A 21017-nucleotide genomic window follows, 5' to 3' on the forward strand; every position below is an offset into this window, starting at 1 on the left:
GCAGACCTCACAGATAGGAGACCCGAGTTCAATGCCACCCTGGGCCATCTCTGTGTGGAGTTAGCATGTTCTCCCCGTGCATGCGTGGGTTTTCTCCGGGTACTCCGGTTTCCTCCCACATTCCAAAAACATGCTAGGTTAATTGGCCACCATTATGAGAATACATTTAAGTATCTATATAGAGTATTTAGGTCTGTTTATGTATTTAGATTTTTTGTTGAATTTAAATTTAGGCTAGGGCAGGCCGGGTGTCCAAACTTTTTTCCACTGAGGGCCACATATGGTGAGAAATAAAAAAATTGTAGTTGGATATTTTTTATATGTATATATTTTTATTTTATTAATTTTTAATATATTTTTAAATATTTTTTCTTAGATTATTTATTTTGTAAAAAGGTTAAAAATATATATTTTTTAGTTGTTATTATCAACATTTCAGGCAGCACAGTAGAGGAGTGGTTAGCACGCAGGCATCACAGCTCAGAGACCCGAGTTCGATTCCACCCTCGGCCATCTCTGTGTGGCGTTTGCATGTTCTCCCCGTGCATGCGTGGGTTTTCTCCGGGTACTCCGGTTTTCTCCCACATTCCAAAAACATGCTAGGTTAATTGGCGACTCCATTGGCGTCTATATGTGCCCTGTGATTGGCTGGCCACCAGTCCAGAGTGTACCCCGCCTCTCGCCCGAAGACAGCTGGGATAGGCTCCAGCACCCCCCCTCGTGAGGATAAGCGGTAGAAAATGAAAAATCAACCCAATAATTGATTGACTGTGTGTTCCATATTGTCATAAATACACACATGTATGCATGTTATTGTCCACTTCCTTACAGTGCTGAGTCACTTTCCTGTCACCTCCCATGCTGCATGACCATGTACATCATCAATATGCGAGTCTACGCTGACATGTGCTGTACAGGGCCGCAATTACACCTGATGATTATTCCTGTTAATGTATATTGCACGGTGACAGTAAATGTCCCTGAAAGACCCCCCAAGTATCGTATCTCAAGGCCACAAGAGATGGCGCCAAGGTCACTTAATCACAATTTACTCCCGCTAAGCGAGAGTGGGAGCAAACTACAAGGCGGTGGAGGACAGATGGGGCCATACGATGCTCACAACAAATGACACCAAAGGGTGCATCAGGGTGCTAAGCAGACATCCGTGTTGTTCCTTGTGAAATGGCCCCCATGGTAACATCTCTCTTACGATGTCAGTTCTCCTTAAAAAGTTAAAGATGGGGTTGTTTTTATGGGCATATTGCAGCAATTAGACTGTATATATTTATTTTAAAAACTTTTTTGGATCCAGATATAGGGCCGCACAGAGGGAATATCGTAATTTTCCAAATAATAAACAAAATAAAGCTTGTATAAAATGAAATAGACAAGTTTGCAGCTGCACATGAGCCGAATAGAAACATTACACATGTGATCAACCTTTCAGCGTTCCTCAGCACAGACTGGCCCAGAAAAGTTCCTGGAACTTCTGAAAAAAGATCCTGATTGCTAGATTGAAGTTTTATATTCAGGGAAATGTAAAAGTTCCCTTGGAGGAAAAGGGGCTAATACCTGATATTAATTTATTCATTTTCTACCGCTTATCCTCACGAGGGTCGCAGGCATGCTGGAGCCTATCCCGGGTGATTTCGGGCGAGAGGCGGGGTACACCCTGTGAATGCTGTGAATTTCTCTTGGAGATTAATAAAGTACTTACCTACCTACCTACCTAACTACCTAATCCACCCACCCACCTACCTACCTACCTACCTACCTACCCACTCTCCCACCCACCTACCGACCTACCTACCTACCTACCTACCGACCTAATCCACCCACCCACCTACCCACCTAGCTACCTACCTATCTACCCACCCACCCTACCTCCCTCCTTTCCTCCCTCCCTCCACCCACCCACCCACCTACCTACCTACCTACCCACTCTCCCACCTACCTACCTACCTACCTACCTACCTACCTACCTACCTACCTACCTACCTACCTACCTACCTACCTACCTACCCACTCTCCCACCCACCTACCTACCTAGCTAATCCACCCACCCACCTACCTACCTAGCTACCTACATATCTAGCTACCTACCTACCTACCCACCCACCCTACCTCCCTCCTTACCTCCCTCCCTCCACCCACCCACCCACCTACCTACCTACCCACTCTCCCACCCACCTACCTACCTACCTAACTACTTACCTACCCACCCTCCGACCTACCTACCTACCTACCTACCTACCTACCTACCTACCTACCTATCAACCTACCCACCTTCCCTCCCTCCCACCTACCTACGTACCTACCTACCTACCTAACCTACCTACCCACCCACCCACCTACTTACCTACCTACCTACCTACCCACCCTCCTTCCCTCCCACCTACCTACCTACCTACCTACTGGTGGCCAGCCAATCCCAGGGCACATATAGGCAAACAACCATTCACACTCACATTCATACCTATGGACAATTTGGAGTGGCCAATGAACCTAACCTTAGCTGACATTGTCCAGTAGATATTTCATGTACTTGAGTGACTTGGCTGAAAGGCGCCATCTAGTGTTTGTATTTCAAATAAAAATGCTAACCACCACAGTTTGAATTCATGCAGAACTGTCACATTCCAGGCTTCTTTACGTCTGGTATTTTTCTGCTTTGTCCTCTACTGTTTCCTTTTATTGTTCTGGATTTTTCCGTTACTGGTCCAGGGTGGCTCCACCCTTTTTGGTAATCACCACAGTTCTTCAGCTCCACAACTATCATCATTCCTATTTATGCTGATCTACTTCTGGACTTTTATGAGTTTTCGGCATTACTACCCTTTAGTTATTGCTGTCCTTGTTTTTGCCCTTTTTTTTGCTCTTGTTGCCGCCTCTTGAGTTTTTTTTTTTTCCCAAATGGCCTTTGACCTTTTTGTGCCTAGTGGACTTCTTTTGTTGGCCGAATAAATAATTATTATCTCCACCAACGCATCTTCTGTGCATCTGGAGTCTCGCCTTATAACAAACCCTGACAAGAACAACTTTTAATATAGTCAGTCAGCTACAGAGTTACTCCATTATGGTTGTCGGCAGTTGGCGCTCACATAAGAGTGCAACATTGCTCGCCATTGATGGACTAAATCCCTCATTAGAGAATAGTCATCTCTGTAAGTGCAGCCCTGAAAAGAATGTGTTGTTAAACCAATTAGGGACACGATCTTTTATTAATCACACTCTTGCAGCCATATTAATGATTCATTGCCAAAAGTGGCGTCATAAATCTCTAAGGTCTTTTACACAGTTACTGTAGATACAGTACATGAAATACATTTTTTAAGAGTAATGTCATTTTTTTTTTTACATTTAATTGTGTAAAAAGCATTCCAGCGCATTCCGGTGCAGTCCATTTGGCTCATGTGAGCGCTCTAAATAATGGATCATACTTAAAGTTGATTGCCGTTTAAACTTAATCCTGACGTACCAAAGACAATGAGGCGGGTGTGCGTGTCCGTGGAGCCCAGAGGATTCTGGGCCGTGCAGCGATACATGGAGCCGTTCAGTTCGGCCGGCACACGTTCCAGAATCAGCTCCTTGCCCTCTCGCTCGGTACTGCCGTCCAGGAGACGCCCGCCAACACGCGTCCAGGTAAAGAGGGGCTCTGGAAACACCTCGTTCTATAATATAACACATGAATGGATAGAGGGGGAAGGATTTAGGAAGAAGAGAAGTGTGGCGCGAAGAAAAAAGATTAAGAGCAAAGGATACATGAATAATACAAACTGTCCCCCCCTTCTGATTCAACCGTGAGTTAACAACATGCATTAATAATCGACACTTCACTTTACAACGGTTTATTCCCCTCGCAGTTTTTAACCCGGCAGTCAACAAGCCTGTTTCTAAAAATACATGACTGCGTATCCGTGAAGCAGATTTTAACGCATATCATCAGCATGTTAGCAGATAAAGAGCACAACACACTGCAAGGAGCTTCAGCTACACAAACAGTAGTGTGGAAAAAGTGTTTGCCCCCTTCCCGATTCATCTCCAACGCAGCATTTCAGAAAAATAACATCATACCAACAGTAAAATATGGTGGTAGTAGTGTGATGTCTGGGGCTGTTTTGCTGCTTCAGGACCTGTAAGACTTGTCTACATTGGGTGTTAGCCTCCTGTAGAATTGAATTTGACACCCCTGCTATACAGCCACAGCATATGTGGTCTGACGAGACAAAAGTTGAATGGAGTATTCCGTTTCATCTAGCATAAAAGTAACTCAGCACTAAAAAAAAAAATAACATCATACCAACAGTAAAATATGGTGGTAGTAGTGTGATGTCTGGGGCTGTTTTGCTGCTTCAGGACCTGTAAGACTTGTCTACATTGGGTGTTAGCCTCCTGTAGAATTGAATTTGACACCCCTGCTATACAGCCACAGCACTCCCACAAAACAATGAAGAACAAGGTCAAATCCATTTTCCAAACCCACAAAGCACATGTGGATCAATTGGGCACACTCCCATGCACTGTGATATGTGGTTTGACGAGACAAAAGTTGAACGAAGTATTCCGTTTCATCTAGCGTAAAAGTAACTCAGCATTAAAAAAAAATAACATCATACCAACAGTAAAATATGGTGGTGGTAGTGTGGTGGTCTGGGGCTGTTTTGCTGCTTCAGGACCCATAAGACTTGTCTGCATTGGGTGTTAGCCTCCTGTAGAATTTAATTTGACACCCCTGCTATACAGCCACAGCATTCCCACAAAACACAACGAAGAACAAGGTCAAATCCATTTTCCAAACCCATAAAGCACATGTGGATCAGTTGGGCACACTCCCATGCACTGTGATTGTGCCATTGTAAGTGTGCATAGTTGGTCCGGGTTTTAATGGTTGTACCTTTCTCTCCAGCACTCTGGAATAATCTTTCCCAGGGAAGCTCAGGAGTGTAATCCCCCTTTGGCCACCCGTCTATAGTAAGTCCACACGCACCGGTCCTGACTGAAGAAACATATCAGCCAAGACAGTCCCAGAATATCCATTCTTCAACTAATATTTCTGAATCACAGCAGAGGTCAAAATCAGTTCCCTGTACTGCTCAGACCAATTTGATCTCATCCATAACCCAACAAGGAAAAAATGAGTACAAACTAAAACCAAAAAAGCAGACTAGTCATCCATAATAAATTACTAAAATTGGTCTTTTCTTTCTGTACTGTATGCCAGGGGTGTCAAACCCATGCCACAGAGGGCTTTGACACTACAGTCACTAAAGCAGGTGATTTTAATGATAAATATCTCTATCAATTTGAGGGAAAGAGCTCATCAATTTAATCACTTTGAGAAACTGGTTGGAGAAAAAACCTGCAGGGTCTCAGCCCTACATTGTCACATGTGCTGTAGGCGAACTAGGCGACTTTTGGACCTCAAAACTTTAGTAATCTTAATTTTTAACAATTTGACTTTGTGTGTTTGTTCTGTAATGCTTTACAAGAATTGTTGTTCATTACTTTTTCTCGGTTTGCTTTGTTTATGTTATGATGTGTCATTGCACACAACTAGGACCGAGTATTCAGTCAGGATATCTAAGTTATCCTGGCTCAAGTTATCCATGATTCGATTGCACAAAATAGTGGAAAGTGGGATATGTTCTGACATAAGTTACCATGCAGATTTATTCCATGCATTTATTCTGCTCCAGACCAGGCTAAGATCCAGGATCTGTTTAATCTTAGTCAGTCACCATAAATTGACGCCAGTAATTTCATCCACTGCTCACTACATATTGTTATCACATTCAACTACTCTCATTGATCCGGGATTGGTTTCACCTTCTTGATTAATACGTGTCTACTCATTCTGGCTTGGGTTTTGTTCAACCAATTAAGTCTAAACACGATTGATTTGGGTTGGTTGAGCTCAGCTCAGGCATTTATCCTGGATGTCTGAATCCTACTTTGTGCAAAAGGACTTAGAATGCAAAGACAAAAAGTGCAAGTCAGCAAACATAGAGCAACACATGCAAACAGGTAGCAGTCCAGCCAAACGTAAATAGACACAAATCATGGATCAGGAATATGTGAGCTGCCAGCTGAAAAGAATGTAAATGGGAATAACAAAGTCAAAGCAGGACATTCCAAAAACAATGAAAAACAAACAAGTCCAATCTGTCACGGCTCATTTCACTTTTGAATTTTTTTGAATTACTTTATCAGCTATTATGTCTTATGCATTTGCTTTTTTTTTTTTTTTTGCATTTTTCCTATAGGCCTAAAGCAGTTTAACTGTTGTGATAAAATAAAACTGACCCATTTGTACTTAAATGCCTCGACGTTGATAGACGTGATGTGACCTTACTGTAAATGTGTGTTGGTTCTGGAGACTCGTAGTGACTTTACAATGTCTTACAATGTGTTCCATTTGAGCAGGAGAGAAATAAGGAAAACCCTATACATTTAAAAATGTACTAAAAAGCTTAAATTATTTCCGCTAGCCCTACAAAAGATTGAATTTGTCCCTTTCCCATTCCAAAAGCCCCACACACTTACCCCATTAGGTCCTACCTGGAATCCTTGCACAGTGATGCGCACTGTATCCCCAACTTTAGCCCTGCTCGGAGTCATGAAGAGCTTCGGACCCTTAGGGGCGGCTGGAGGGAGAAGAGAGAAAAAAAAGAATACAAAAGGTCATCACACTGTGCATGGAGAGCAAAACCACCTGTTCTGTCACAGGAGGAGACAGACAAATACAATTTCCTGTCAATTAAGGTTACGGGGCAAGAGACAGGGGGACACATAGGTACCTTTATCCGAAAGATGACGCTGAATTTATTCCCCCGTTGGAGAGAAAAGGGACTAAATTGGGTGGATACTCATTACTGGAGGAGAATGGGAGCACGGTGGGTGAAGTGTGGAGGCGGTGAGATAAGGGACACTCTGAGAGCTAATTCCCTTGTCTTGCTGTGGACAGCCGCCCCTCCATGGCCCGCTAAAACAATGTGGCGGGGAGATTCTAATATTCCAAGATTATACGGGGTCAGAATTCATCCCTTATGTGTTGAGCCAAGATAAAAAAGAACGATTTGCATAATGTGTGAAACGCAAAAATGGTCATTTTCACGGTGACCCAGAGGCGGAAGATACTGTTTCAGGCCCGTCTAAGCAGGTTCTGCTTCATGTGATATGATGAACAAAGAAAGTTGGCTATGGCCCATGCATAACAGTGTGCTGCTGTTTTTCAACAAATTGACTAATTAATCAGCGGTAAGTCAAGCGAAAGGCCTGCTATCAATAATGCCATTCGTCCACGACACTTTTTAGATTAATTTGCTGCTTTTAACTCTTAATATAAATTACATCAGATCCTTATGTTCATTGATGAGGACCAATAAGTACCAACAGGCAAATGAACTCACTCGACAGCTATTCATCTGGCCTCTGAGGCTAATGAAGTCTTTTATAAAACAAGTCACTGACTGTGAGGCATAAGAAAGGATGGATTATACCTTTTAATTTGTAATAAGACAAAGCACATAATGTCCATGAAGAAAAATGCATTTCAAGTGCTTCATTTTAACCTAACTTGTTCTTATTTAAAAGTTTGGGACATTAATTAGATATTAGAGAGCTGGCTCTTTGAAGTGAACAAACCGCTGTTTATTTCTTCGCATGTGAATGGTCAAAATGTGTGGTGCCGTTTTTCAGCCAAATTTTATTTGGCTGTGTAATGTGGTTGTTTGTCGATACGTATGTGCCTTGTGATTGGCTGGCGACCAGCCCAGGGTGTACCCCGCCTCTCGCCCGTAGACAGCTGGGATAGGCTCCAGCAACCCTCGTTAGGAAAAGCAGTAGAAAATGAATGAATGAATGAATGTTCTTATTTTTGAATTTGGGACATTAATTAGATATATTAGAGAGCTGGCTCTTTGAAGTGAACAAACTGTTTATTTCGCCGCATGTGAATGGTCAAAATGTGTGATGCCGTATGTATTGATACAAAGCAAATCATCTGGAAAGCTGAGGGAAATCAGTAACAGGAAATAAAAGTTTTAGTTTTGCACATTTTACATTTTATTTGGCTGTGTAATGTGGTTCTTTGTCTATATGTGCCCTGGGATTGGCTGGGGACCAGTCCAGGGTGTACCCCGCCTCTTGCCCGAAGACAGCTGGGATAGGCTCCAGCAACCCCCGCGACCCTCGTGAGTATAAGCAGTAGAAAATGAATGAATGTTTTTATTTTAGAATTTGGGACATTAATTGGATATATTAGAGAGCTGGCTCTTTGAAGTGAACAAACCACCGTTTATTTCTCGGCATGTGAATGGTCAAAATGTGTGGTGCCGTATGTATTGACACAAAGCAAAGAATCTGGAAATGTGAGGGAAATTAGTAACAGGAGAGCTGGCTCTTTGAAGTGAACAAACCACTGTTTATTTCTCTGCATGTGAATGGTCAAAATGTGTGGTGCCGTATGTATTGAAGCAAAGAATCTGGAAATGTGAGGGAAATTAGTAACAGGAGAGCTGGCTCTTTGAAGTGAACAAACCGACGTTTATTTCTCCGCATGTGAATGAATTTCCAAATTTTCTGACACACACAGTCTCCGAGAAGCTCTTTTCGATTGTGTGTCTTACGTGTGGCATGGCTTGCATGCTCTGAGCAGGAAAAAGACAGGACTTGTTTTGCAATTGTTCCCATTGCAGTACCCAATCATGCCAAAAAGCATCTTTAAGATGCTACAATAACATCTTAAATCTTGTAATATCTTATCATACGAAGCCTCCTAAAGTAGGACAGTGACAAAATCTAAATCTGACATTTTCAAGATGAGAGCAAACATCAACATATTTCCCTTGGCAGCAGAGGCAAAGAGGTATCATGCGACGCGGCCCAGTGTGTCTTCTCCTGCCGAGGACGGATGGCATTTCACAGTCTACTTCTGGCAACAACGAGTGCTAGCGTAGGAGGATCACGATTTCATGGTGTCAAACTCAGAGCTCGCCGGGCATATGGCCGTAAAAGATGATGGCTGATTTCTGGGACTTGGTCCAGCGGCGACAGTTGGCGTCCGACGTCACCACCCTTGATTAGGCCGAGATGGACATGAGGCTGAAGAGCTAGCGGGAGAAATGTGCCATGATCCCACTGGGGAGTCATCCAGTACTTCACTTCATTCTACAACAGTGGTTCGCAATCTTTTTTTACTGCCCGGATCCCAATATAATTGCTGCCTGATGAACACCTAGTAGTATTTCCACCTACTAGTACTGCAAAACATGTACAAACATGCAGTGTGTATGCTGTCTAAAAGCAACTATGTACTACTGATAGCATCCATCCATCCATTTTCTGTGCCGCTTTTCCTCACTAGGGTTGCAGGTATGCTGGAGCCTATCCCAGCTGTCTTTGGGCAGGTACACCCTGGACTGGTGGCCAGCCAATCACAGGGTACATATAGACAAACAACCATTCACACTCACATTCATACCCATGGACAATTTGGAGTCGCTAATTAACCTAGCATGTTTTTGGAATGTGGGAGGAAACCGGAGTACCCAGAGAAAACCCACGAGGAGAACATGCAAACTCCACACAGAGATACCCAAGGGGAGAATCGAACCTGCGTCTTCCCGACCTCTTGACTGTGTGGCCTATGTGCTAACCACTCATCAGTGTGGCTTCATATATGGTGATTATACATATATGATTTTTTCCCTCTTAATAACAGATTTTTATGACTGATACTCCAGCACAGGCTTTACCAAACATATGCTGTGCAAGACCAGAATTTTCCAACCAACTTATTAAAACATAAAATAGGTACAAAAAGGGTATTTTATGAATTTTCAGAATGTTTTATGGTAGCGGCATGAATACTTTTTATACCTTATCTGAGACAAGTGAGGCCAGCAGGTTTTTTTTTTGGATGTTGTTGTGGGGTCTTTTGTGACCTCTTTTCTCCGGGTACTCCGGTTTCCTCCCACATTCCAAAAACATGCTAGGTTAACTGGCGACTCCAAATTGTCCATAGGTATGAATGTGAGTGTGAATGGTTGTTTGTCTATATGTGCCCTGTGATTGGCTGGCCACCAGTCCAGGGTGTACCTCGCCTCTCGTTTGAAGACAGCTGTGGGATAGGCTCCAGCACCCTCAATGACCCTCGTGAGGATAAGCAGGAGATAAGCTGTCACTGTGGTTTGCTGGAGTCCCAAATTTTTAGAAATAGCTTTATAATTTAAGTTATGTTTTAAAGTGGGGCAGTCACTTTTCCACGCAGGGCCATGTAGGTTTGGATTTGTTTGGATCTTAAATAATAAAAATAAATCATTTAAAAGGTGAATTTTGTGTTCAGTTGTGTTGTCATTGACTAATATTGCAGTTTGGTTGATGATATGAAAGATTTATATGTGACAAAATAGGTTAGAAAGACTTTTTTTGCACCACTGTATATTACCACAACAAAAATAATCTTATGATAATATTATTATATATAATAATTATATTATTAGTAATATTATTTCTAATAATATTTATAACAAACTTGAATCAAAAACCACTTAGCCAAAAAGTTGAGCACCAAAAAGTTTCCCCTTTAAGAAATGACGCCGTGCATCAGGTGCACTTTGAGGTGTCAACAGGTGTGGCCAGCTGCCCCACAGACAGGAGCAGTTGTGGGGGGGGCTGTCGCATTAACAGGATGAGCAGCTTTGTTTAAAAAAAAAAAAAAAGGAAGCTAGAGATGCACGCTGTAAATTCTAAAAAGGGCCAACCGACTTCATCAGGCGGTGGCTCCATCCAGGTGAATCCGGCCATGTAATTCCTTTCACGGCTCTGACCAGCGCACTAAAGCTACAAAGATAAGACGTATTGATGAGCGGCCAGTGTTAGCACAAAGAACTGCATGTGTATGCACACACACTCGTCCCTTATTCACATGCCAACGTCCATCTGGAACCAAGCATCTGCTCTTTGATTATCCCTGGCTGGCAACGCAACGGCAATGCGAGGGTGGTTTGAGTCTGGTGTAGGAAATAAGACTTACACTGCTTTGTATCAATGTTAATATTCCACACCGTTGGTGACTGAAAATACACACAAAAAGAATCTTTGAAATATTTCGGCACATACAAGTACCCTCGTAGATAGAATCTAGAAGTGCCAGAATAGCCTCATGATCTAATGGAGGAGGAAGAGTGCTCCTTTCCAACACCCCGAGGCCAGGCCGACGCCAGTCTCCCGCCCCATTTATATGGAGAGCACGCTGCCCTTCATGAATATTCAAGCAGTGTAGTACAACATTGGTCGATTGTCAGACTGTCGCTCCGTCTCATGTGGCGATATTAAATCACTGAAAGATTTATCACTTATGCTCACAGAAAAGACCTCTTATTCATTTCCTGACCAATAGCAGCAAGCAACAGCGAGTGTGCACATACTAGTTATTCCGTTACTGCTGCATGGTTGTGGAAGTGGAGGGAATCACTGCCGATTGCAATCTAACTAGAAAAGATGTAATGAGGGGCAGACCTCCACCAAGGTAGAGAATGTGGATTCTGTATAATAACACTTTTTATTCACATTCTTCAAATCAGTGGCGTCACTAGGCCTATTTTAAGATAAGATAAGATAAGATATGCCTTTATTAGTCCCTCAGTGGGGAAATTTGCATTGCACAGCAGCAAGAGAACAGAATCAGAATCAGGGCTTCAGCCCGTCTAAAATGTTGTTAAGTCTCCCTAAATAATTTGATATTTTTTATTGATTTCTTTTTTTACAAAAACAAATTCTGACAAATTTTATATAATAGGGCAAGAATAGAAGTTAAAATAAATATTCACATTACCTGTCATTAATGTATAATCTACTACTACTAGTATTAGTAGTAATAATCAGAATAATAATAATGATGATAGTAATAATAATAGGCTAATTAATAATATAAAAATGATTACTGGTAATGACACTGGTAATTGACGGCTACTATTTAGTGCAGCTGCCAGGTAACGACCTTTGTCTTAAACTACACACTCTCAGATATTTGTCTTCTTGCACAGTTGTGTGGTTTTTCTGTCCTTGTTAGACCCAGTTTGTGCTGCTCTCTGAAGAGAGAAGTTAGAGATAGAGGTAAGAGATTTTAGTTTTAGTTTAGATTTTTAGATGGCTTTTCTAATCATCTATTAGCCTTATAAAATGATGAACTTGGATTAGCAGCCATACCAGGAGATTGATGCAGAGGACTGACAGTTGTTGATAGTAGGCCTCTATGCAAAAATGTACATCCTTCTTTGAAAATCATCTGGTTAATTTTAAATGTTTGTGAAATGGAAAAATACGTTTGTGAAATGCAGGAAAATTTGTTTTTCTTTGGAAAACAAAGAAATTTGCAAGTGATCCCAAACTTTTGTGAAACTTCCTTGGTTCAAATGTCCAATACGTACCAACAATCATTGATATGCAAATGCACTACTTATCCACACAGGTAGAGACTGTGTTTTTTAAATTATCCGAGCAGAATCCCACACAATTTGTGCTCTGTTTTCTCCTATCCAACTTCTCCGAGGAGTGTTTGGAATTCCAAGTGTGCTCCAATTCAATTGCTCATTTTCTATTCTCTTTTCTTCACGTGGTGGGGGACGACAACAAAAGAAGTCTGATGACAGTCGTTCCAACAACAAACGCTGGTGATAAATGAATGACTTCAAGCAAAACAGAGAGAACAACTTGTCAAAATATAAGCGGCTTTGACATTTAGCAAGAGTTTTACCCATCTTGTCGACCCCCCTTGCCCCTTGTGGATTTGTCACACGTTTAATCATCCACGTTGAAGAGAGAGAGAGAGAGCTGCTAAAATATTTACTGCTCTGCGCTTCGCTGTTATGAAGACAGCTCATGTCGCTGGAGCTTGATGTGACGCTGCTGAGTCAGTTTTGCATGTGATGAACTATATTTCTTCCCGCTGGGGACGGGACGGTGACAGTTACTGCTCTCCACGAGGAATTATTCTGGGATGCCCTGTTCCCATTGGAAAAGTGAGAAGTGGCACAAGTTTTTAAAATAACTTCTCTCTGTCGTTTTTAAATACATGTTGTATCATCTCTTCGGCTTAGATGTCATTGATCAAAAAGCCGCTGCGAGGAAAATAGGTTGTATTAAGTGCTGAACTTTATATTAATAATTGCGACCTTTGACCCTTTGAACCTTTGAACCAGTGCCAGGGGGTCAAACTGTCAACATCATAAAACCTTATTTAACTGTATAGGACACATTTTAACTAACATTTTTACCACCAAAGTGGATGTTTACCATGATTTAATTAAACTAAATAAAACTAAAATAAAGCAAAACTATTAACCCTCTAAAGGCAACAAATACAGTTGTTTCTTTCCACTTGGCAGTTTAAATTTCATGTTTTTTCCAAAATAAATTAAGAAATAGTCCAAAAAATTTGCATATTGATGCTAATTTTAGTTATTTTTTGCCTAAATTAAGCATTTCCCAACATACAAATGGCTAAAAAAGGAAAATACACTATAAGGCATTCAAAGGTGCTATGAATATGTAGTATTCTACAAAGAATCAGCAAAGTAAATTACTGTAAATTACTCTTCGGTGAGACAAACACCAAACTTGATCACCTGAGCAACAGGCCTTTACTGCAGGTTTGAATTATCTCACAACAGGCACAATAATCCCAACCAAAAACACGAGCTAATGTTGCTACGGTAACCCACGCCAAGCTACAACTACAAAACACTTAATGATGTCTCTTCCTGTCCACCTCACTCTAATTTATGTCTTAAATTTTGTCTTACTATTTATACTATAGTGGGTAATATATGTGTAAAAGTGAATATAGGGTTGTAATGGCTACATTGCAAATATTGCTAACATTTAGAAGATTGTAAACAGGTTTTCTATGCACTAACAACCAAAATATTAAGTATCTTAGTTTCGCTTTTCACTAAAGACTAAAATTCTTACCTGGATGCCGTTTAACAATTATTTTTGCACAATTTAAAGTCTAAAGTTCTTGTGTAACGTGTTGTTGATAATGTGTTTTTCACTGTAAACAGTTGGAAATGAGAACATAATAAACTATCATCACACGCTTCCATCAAAGTTATCAATTTGTGGTGGCATCATAAAACATTTTTAAAAAGCCAAAAAAAAAGGAGTAAAATGGAGGAATCAAATGCTCACTGAGCTGAAGTCCCACAGTGGTGATAAATGAAAAGTAAAAAAGTTAAAATGTTATTTCGGTGTTGCATAAATAAGGTTTCAGGACGGCAAAGTGAAAAGTGTCCCAAAAATGACATTAAAATTTAATTAAAAAAATTGTGCATATGAGCTAAAAATGTAGCTATGTCAAACATCTTAGGAGACTTAAGCTATAAAATAATAAGGAAAAGAATATTTTAATGCCCATGGAAGAGCCGAAGTGCAGATAAAGAGCCACAAAGTTCAAACTGATTGACAACGAGGAACATCAGGAACGATGCCAACCATTTTGATTTTCCTCAGGCCAGATTCGTAACATCAAAGTGGAATTCCGAGGCCTGCTATCAAGTCTGCACTGATTCCGTTTCTACAACAAAAAGGAGTGTCCCTTTTCCCGCTAATTGAGACTCTGTAGAATCACCCTAATTACCCAAATATGGATGCGGACTCAGGCAGAGAATCTTCCTGGCACACAGTGAAGTGAACACTCCTCCAAAACAACACTGGACTCCAGAGTGATTGAAGAAGAACAGATGTCGGTTAGAGAAGACTTATTTACAGGTAGACATTCAAATGCAAGCCGATGTTTCTTTTGAAGAAGAAACAGTCTGATTGTGTTTTGGATAGCATCTGTCTTCATTCAGTGTTTCTTTCCGGCTTGCTGCTCTCATCCCAATGAAGAGAATGTCTGATACTCAGGGATCAGGATTCTTCTCTGTAGAAGAACCCCGCCAACGTTTTGCCTTTGAAGTGTTAATTGGAAATGCTGGGAGCCATCTTTGTTTTTAGTTTATCAAAAAAACAGAGGGATTTGTGCGTTCATCTCCTGGATAACACATTAAAAAGTATTTCCCTCCCTCCTTAAAGTTTGACTCTTGTTTTCTCCATTTAATTCATTCTTTGATATTTTCAGAAGCACTGAAACACAAACCCTGCTATTGTTTCGATTTTGAAAATAAATTAGAATTCAAACTAAATGAAAAAAACCAAAACAATCGACGACCTTCAGAGAGTAGGGCTGGGACGACGTGTCGACGTCATCGATGACCGACACAAAAATACGTCGACACAAGAACTGCATGTCGATGCACATTCACTCAGAATTAGTGGTGGGCAAAAAACGGTCATTTCAGTGAACAGGATCATTCCGCTTCATTTGGTAAAAATAGCCGTTCATTTCGGTCAATTGGTAGTTAGCCTGTAATCTCCCCCTGTGCATAGACCCGGTGAGTCGTATCAAGTCAGTCCGTTCACTCATGTTCACGTTTGTTCCGACTCAACAACTCACCAACTAGTGCTGTGTCGGTCATGAACAAAACAACCGGTTCATTCGTTCGCAAAAAAAAAATAGTTCTTTTGACCCGTTCGTTCACGAATGCCACACCACTACTCAGAATCAAAACATGGCGGCGGCAACAAGTTTGAGTGAGTCCGGCCAAAATTTAGATAGCATATCACAAAAGCACGACGGCGATGCACCAGCACCAGAGAAGACGCCGTAAGTTTTCAACTTTTTTAATTTCCTTGTTTGATATGGGCAGATCATTTAGAAATATATATTTTTATTAGCAGCACGGCAGTCCAGTGGTTAGCATGCAGACGTCACAGCTAGGAGACCAGGGTTCAATTCCACCCTCGGCCATCTCTGTGTGGAGTTTGCATGTTCTCCCCGTGCATGTGTGGGTTTTCTCCGGGTACTCCAGTTTCCTCCCACATTCCAAAAACATGCTAGGATAATCGACTACAAATTGTGCATAGGTATGAATGTGAGTGTGAATGGTTGTTTGTCTATATGTGCCCTGTGATTGGCTGGCGACCAGTCCAGGGTGTACCCCGCCTCTCGCCCAAAGACAGCTGGGATAGGCTCCAGCACCCCCGCGACCCTTGTGAATGGTTGTTTGTCTATTTGTGCCCTGTGATTGGCTGGCCACCAGTCCAGGGTGTACCCCGCCTCTCGCCCAAAGACAGCTGGGATAGGCTCCAGCACCCCCGCAACCCTTGTGAGGAAAAGCGGTAGAAAATGAATGAATGAATATTTTTATTAACCTGTGCATGTGTTTGTGGTTTATGTTTTCAGGGACTAATCAGGGACTTTCAGGGATTAATCGATGCATCGAAAAACTATTTTCTAGATTAATCGATTACAGAAATAATCCTTTAACCCAGCCCTATCAGAGATATTCACAAATTTGAACAACTTTGTGTCTGGACTGTCATCTGACGTCTCCAATCATGATCTGGCACCATGAATTGGCTTGTCAGTCATGGACAGTTTGGCACTCACCGCTGAAACCCAATTAGCTACCGTTTAATGAGAACGAAGAGGCAGTCATAAGCAGAAGAATAATGAGATAGGGGAGGATGGAGGATAAATGTGAATAAGAATAAAACCAAAGCCTACCTAACGTGATCTCGGTCTGCATGGGCATGGACAGTGCCGGGTGCTTGACCTCACAGCTGAACAGTGCATCGTTATCCAGCTGAGGGTTGAGAGTCCAAGTGAGTCGGGCCTGCACCACCACAGAGCCATCACTTTGCGGGACGTGAGTGTGACTGAAGTAGTAGAGAGGGTCCGTGCTGTGGACCCAGCGGGGGAACTCTCGGCTCACCACTGTCTCCGGGATGACCTCGGTGGCGGGGCTGGGCTCGGAGGCCTGCTGGCCCTGAGTGTGCACACGCTGAGGACCTTCAGTGTACAAGCGTGCCGACCGGCTCTCGGGGTCCAGTAGGGAGAGGGAGCGCTGCATCTTGGTTTCGTCAAGATCTCGGCTTATGAGTGGTCTGGCTCCTCGAAACCCTGCAGAGCCGCCGCCTGTTTGATCACCGGCCGTGGGCTGAGTGTAGGAGATCACCTCGATCAGCTCACCGTCCCGCTTGAAGTACACCTTTTGACACAAGAAGAAGACGTTCATTAATAGGCTGATCTGCTTTGTCAACTCGTCACATTCAAACTTTCAAACCAACCTTCATGAAAAGATGCCAGCATTTCTAACAAAGTAACACTTGTTTGCTGTTTCTGGCCCACTGACAAGCATGCGTGCATAATTCATCAAAACAATCAACAGCATGAAGGGAGGGCCGGCGTATCTCGTTTGGGACTCGAGTTTTTGCTCATTTGGATCCAGCAAAGACACACTTGTGTCGAAATGCAACGGTGTTGTGTTTGGTCCATCGTGTTAATATGCCTCAAACTGGTCCAATCTTTGTCTCATCACATCCGTGAATGTTCCAATTCACGCTTAACCACCAAGAGTACAAAAGAAAATAACCCCTGGGGTCTCTAATTAGTGCCTGATCAAAAAAAAACACACTGGCATTTTAGCTGTGGCTGTTTAAATTTAATTAACTCCCTCAGATGGCAGTAGCTGCATTGAACGTATAGTACTGAGTAGGCAGCATCCAGCAACCTTACAGTATCTACCTCTGTATGCGCTTTAAAATGTTGCTACTCAGTGTGTTACACTTGCTATACGGTTGTTTACAATTAACTCATTAGTAGTATTAATGCTGACTGAGCCGGTTTGTCTTTACCGATTGCTTTTTACATCTATTACAACATTGGTTCTCTTGCTGCTGTGTTCTACAATATAGCACATCGTCCAATTATCGCAAATGCAAAACTGTACATCATTAGTATATAATTTCTATTATTTGCTTTGGTAAGCGCAAAAAAAACAAAAATGGTGCAAATTGAGCAGTGTCTCATTGAAGAAATATACAATATGCAAATATTTTAGTTTTATGAATATAATATAAATGTATTTATATATTTTATATATATATGTGTGTGTGTGTTTTATATATATATATATATATATATATATATATATTTACATTTTATATATACATATATTTATGTATAAATATATTTATATATAAATATATCAAATTGTCCATAGGTATGAATTTGAGTGTGAATGGTTTGCCTATATGTGCCCTATGATTGGCTGGCGACCAGTCCAGGGTGTACCCCGCCTCTTGCCCGAAGACAGCTGGGATAGGCTGCAGCACCCCCGCAACCCTCGTAAGGATAAACGGTAGAAAATGAATGTATTCATATATTTATATATTATATACGTATATAGCAGTTTCAGAGCAACATGTTCAATGAAAGTGATTAGCTCCAACCAGAGGCGTATTTGGTCATTTGGGGGCCCAAGGTGGTCAATGGGGCCTTCTGCATCCTGACCTCAACACAAGGTGTTCAGTGTGGGCAGCAGCTATAGGTACATATTCATGTTTACATACCCTCAAACATTTTTTTTTTCATATTCACACTTGTTGGTATTACTAACAAGTGTGAATATGAAAAAAAAATCCTATTTCCTGAACATGATAAAAGTGCTAAAAATCCTCCTGTGGTATTAGTATTACCTAACAAGTGAATCATTTTCATGTTTTCACTGTAATTGATAAGAACATTAAGCAACATTTAAGGTAGTTTATCGCTTTTATATGGTTTAGCTTCATCTCGAAAGCCACCTCTGCAGCTGACACTGACAACAGTTCTACTGTCAAGAGGATCTGAAAAAGGTTGATACCTTCAGTACTTTGGATAAATACTGTACTTTCCTCGTCCAATGTCCTGTCCTCTACTATGTGTGCTTTATAATAAACACACAGGCAATAATTACAGCATTTGTGGGGGGTTGGAGCCAATCCAGTGAAAATAAAACTATAACTGATCACATGTCCACTGCCTGGAGATTATTGGACAAGATAAGAGGCAATGGCAGACTGTCATCCACTCGAAAACAGCAACAACTAATTGTGTTTGCTTTTAGCTCCTGTTCGGTCTCCAGAGTTTTACCCATACATTCACTCCCATAAAACATACTAACTCCTTATTTCTAAAATCACAAATTCATCTTCAAACAGCTAAAATAATGCATAAGGCTAAAAATAACCAATTATATAAAAATGTCATCCAATACTTCTCTACAAGAGAGGAGAAATATGATCTCAGGGAAGAAGTACATTTGAAACACTTATATGCTAGGACTACGTTAAAAAGCCATAGCATTTCAGTATGTGGAATCAAACTATGGAATGGATTGAGTAAGGAACTCAAACAATGCACAACGATGAGCCAATTCAAGAAACAATACAAGCAGTTGATGTTTGCTAAATACAAGGATGAAGAGTCTTGAACCAGTCATGATGTGCTATATATATCACTATATTGACACTTACTATTTATTGACAGTACTATGGTACACATAATGTCATTGTATGGTCATATCACCTTTATTACTATTATTATAAAAAAAACTTAAACTGTATTTTGGAAAGCAGGAAGTGAACAAATGAAACAGTTACTGATTGTAAAAGTAAACTGTATTATAGAAAGCAGGAAGTGAACAAATGTAACAGTTACTGATTGTAAAAGTAAACTGTAGTTTGGAAAGCAGGAAGTGAACAAATGAAACAGTTACTGATTGTAAAAGTAAACTGTATTATAGAAAGCAGGAAGTGAACAAATGTAACAGTTACTGATTGTAAAAGTAAACTGTATCTTGGAAAGCAGGAAGTGAACAAATGAAACAGTTACTGATTGTAAAAGTACCAGATGGAGGGTTAGGATTTAATAAGCTTTGCTTCTTCCTACTCCTTTTGGACATGTGGAACTGTGAACTGATTATGTGATGCATTCAATTGTAATCTGATGCATGTTCAAATGAAATTAAACCATTACCATTACCATTAAAAAGATGTAAACAGGTACAAGTACAAGAAATAAATCTCTCAGCAAGTATCTATCTACCTTTACTCTGCATGCCAACATGTTACACAGCGAACTCCACTGATTGACAGCCGGATGGCCTCCCTCATCTCCCGAGTGGCTAGTTGTGCACAAGTGGAGAAAAGGGCTTTTCCCACGATGCTTTGTTGACAAATGAATTTCCATTACTGATCTTTTGCAGAGCCCTACAGCTTGTTTTGCACTTCATAATGTTTGGATATTTGCACTGAAGTAGAGTTATGTTGCCAGTAACTGTGGCTGGCACCTTTAGGGCTGCTACATTCAGTGTGAATACATCTATGAGTGTGAATAAATATTAATACATCCCAGCCTTTAAGGAATCATAGCAGTCATTGCATTTATTTTCACACAGGAGAGAGAGAGTAAAAGTCCCTGGACCACAATGCAAGCTGACATCGTGGAAAATGAGTCTTCTTTATTGTGACAAATGCTTTTCTCCCTTCGGCGGCACAGCAGCAGTGGAGTTCAACTTAACAACATTCGAACCATTCAGATATATACATACTCTCATCAGAGTATCAGATCACCTGTGGAGTTTATTCATGCACAATAGGCGATTTATTTTTAGACGCTATTTCTGAATTTTTATTTATTTTTATTTTTTTGCGGTCTTGTCACCGGGGTTGTGTTTGCCGCGACAAAAGCAACATCATTAGATTGCATGCGGGGTGTCATGTGCAGAAGCTCAAAGATGCTCAGTGATACGGCCTGTTCAGAGTCAGGAGTATGTTTCCATGGATACCAATAACCCCGCTATTATTTCGACATCAGAGCGTGTGTGAAATGTCATGTTAAGGGGACTTGCTTCTTCTAGTGTTCCGTGTTTACATGTTACACCATCCAGTGTGGTTATGAACTCCATGCAAACATCCGTTCCTGATGCATATATTGTAGTACATGTTCAAATACCCTTTAAGGAAACCGTTTTTGGAAAACATTACCGTACTATAACGACATGAATTTTGCTTGATGAATTATTGTTATTTTCTTCCATTTGCCATTTTGGTGAGGGGTGTTCAAGGACAAGAGCTGTCTTTTTACA

At 41.1% G+C, this 21017-nt stretch overlaps 1 protein-coding gene across 2 annotated transcripts in view; it reads right to left on the bottom strand.

Annotated features, from left to right (window-relative positions):
• Window positions 1-21017, bottom strand: part of igsf21a (immunoglobin superfamily, member 21a) — a 190156-nt gene that overhangs the window by 5358 nt on the left and 163781 nt on the right. Inside the window, exons 6-8 of one of the 2 annotated variants that reach the window (XM_058054592.1) lie at window positions 16613-17096; window positions 6559-6644; window positions 3479-3671 (exon numbers count right to left, since the gene is read on the bottom strand). In XM_058054592.1, coding sequence (XP_057910575.1) covers window positions 3479-3671; window positions 6559-6644; window positions 16613-17096 — 763 coding nt within the window. Of the gene's footprint in view, window positions 1-3478; window positions 3672-6543; window positions 6645-16612; window positions 17097-21017 lie in introns of both variants that reach the window. The other variant, XM_058054591.1, reaches the window with a different exon arrangement.

Source organism: Doryrhamphus excisus, chromosome 18, assembly GCF_030265055.1.
Source record: "Doryrhamphus excisus isolate RoL2022-K1 chromosome 18, RoL_Dexc_1.0, whole genome shotgun sequence".
NCBI classification, from domain to species: domain Eukaryota; kingdom Metazoa; phylum Chordata; class Actinopteri; order Syngnathiformes; family Syngnathidae; genus Doryrhamphus; species Doryrhamphus excisus.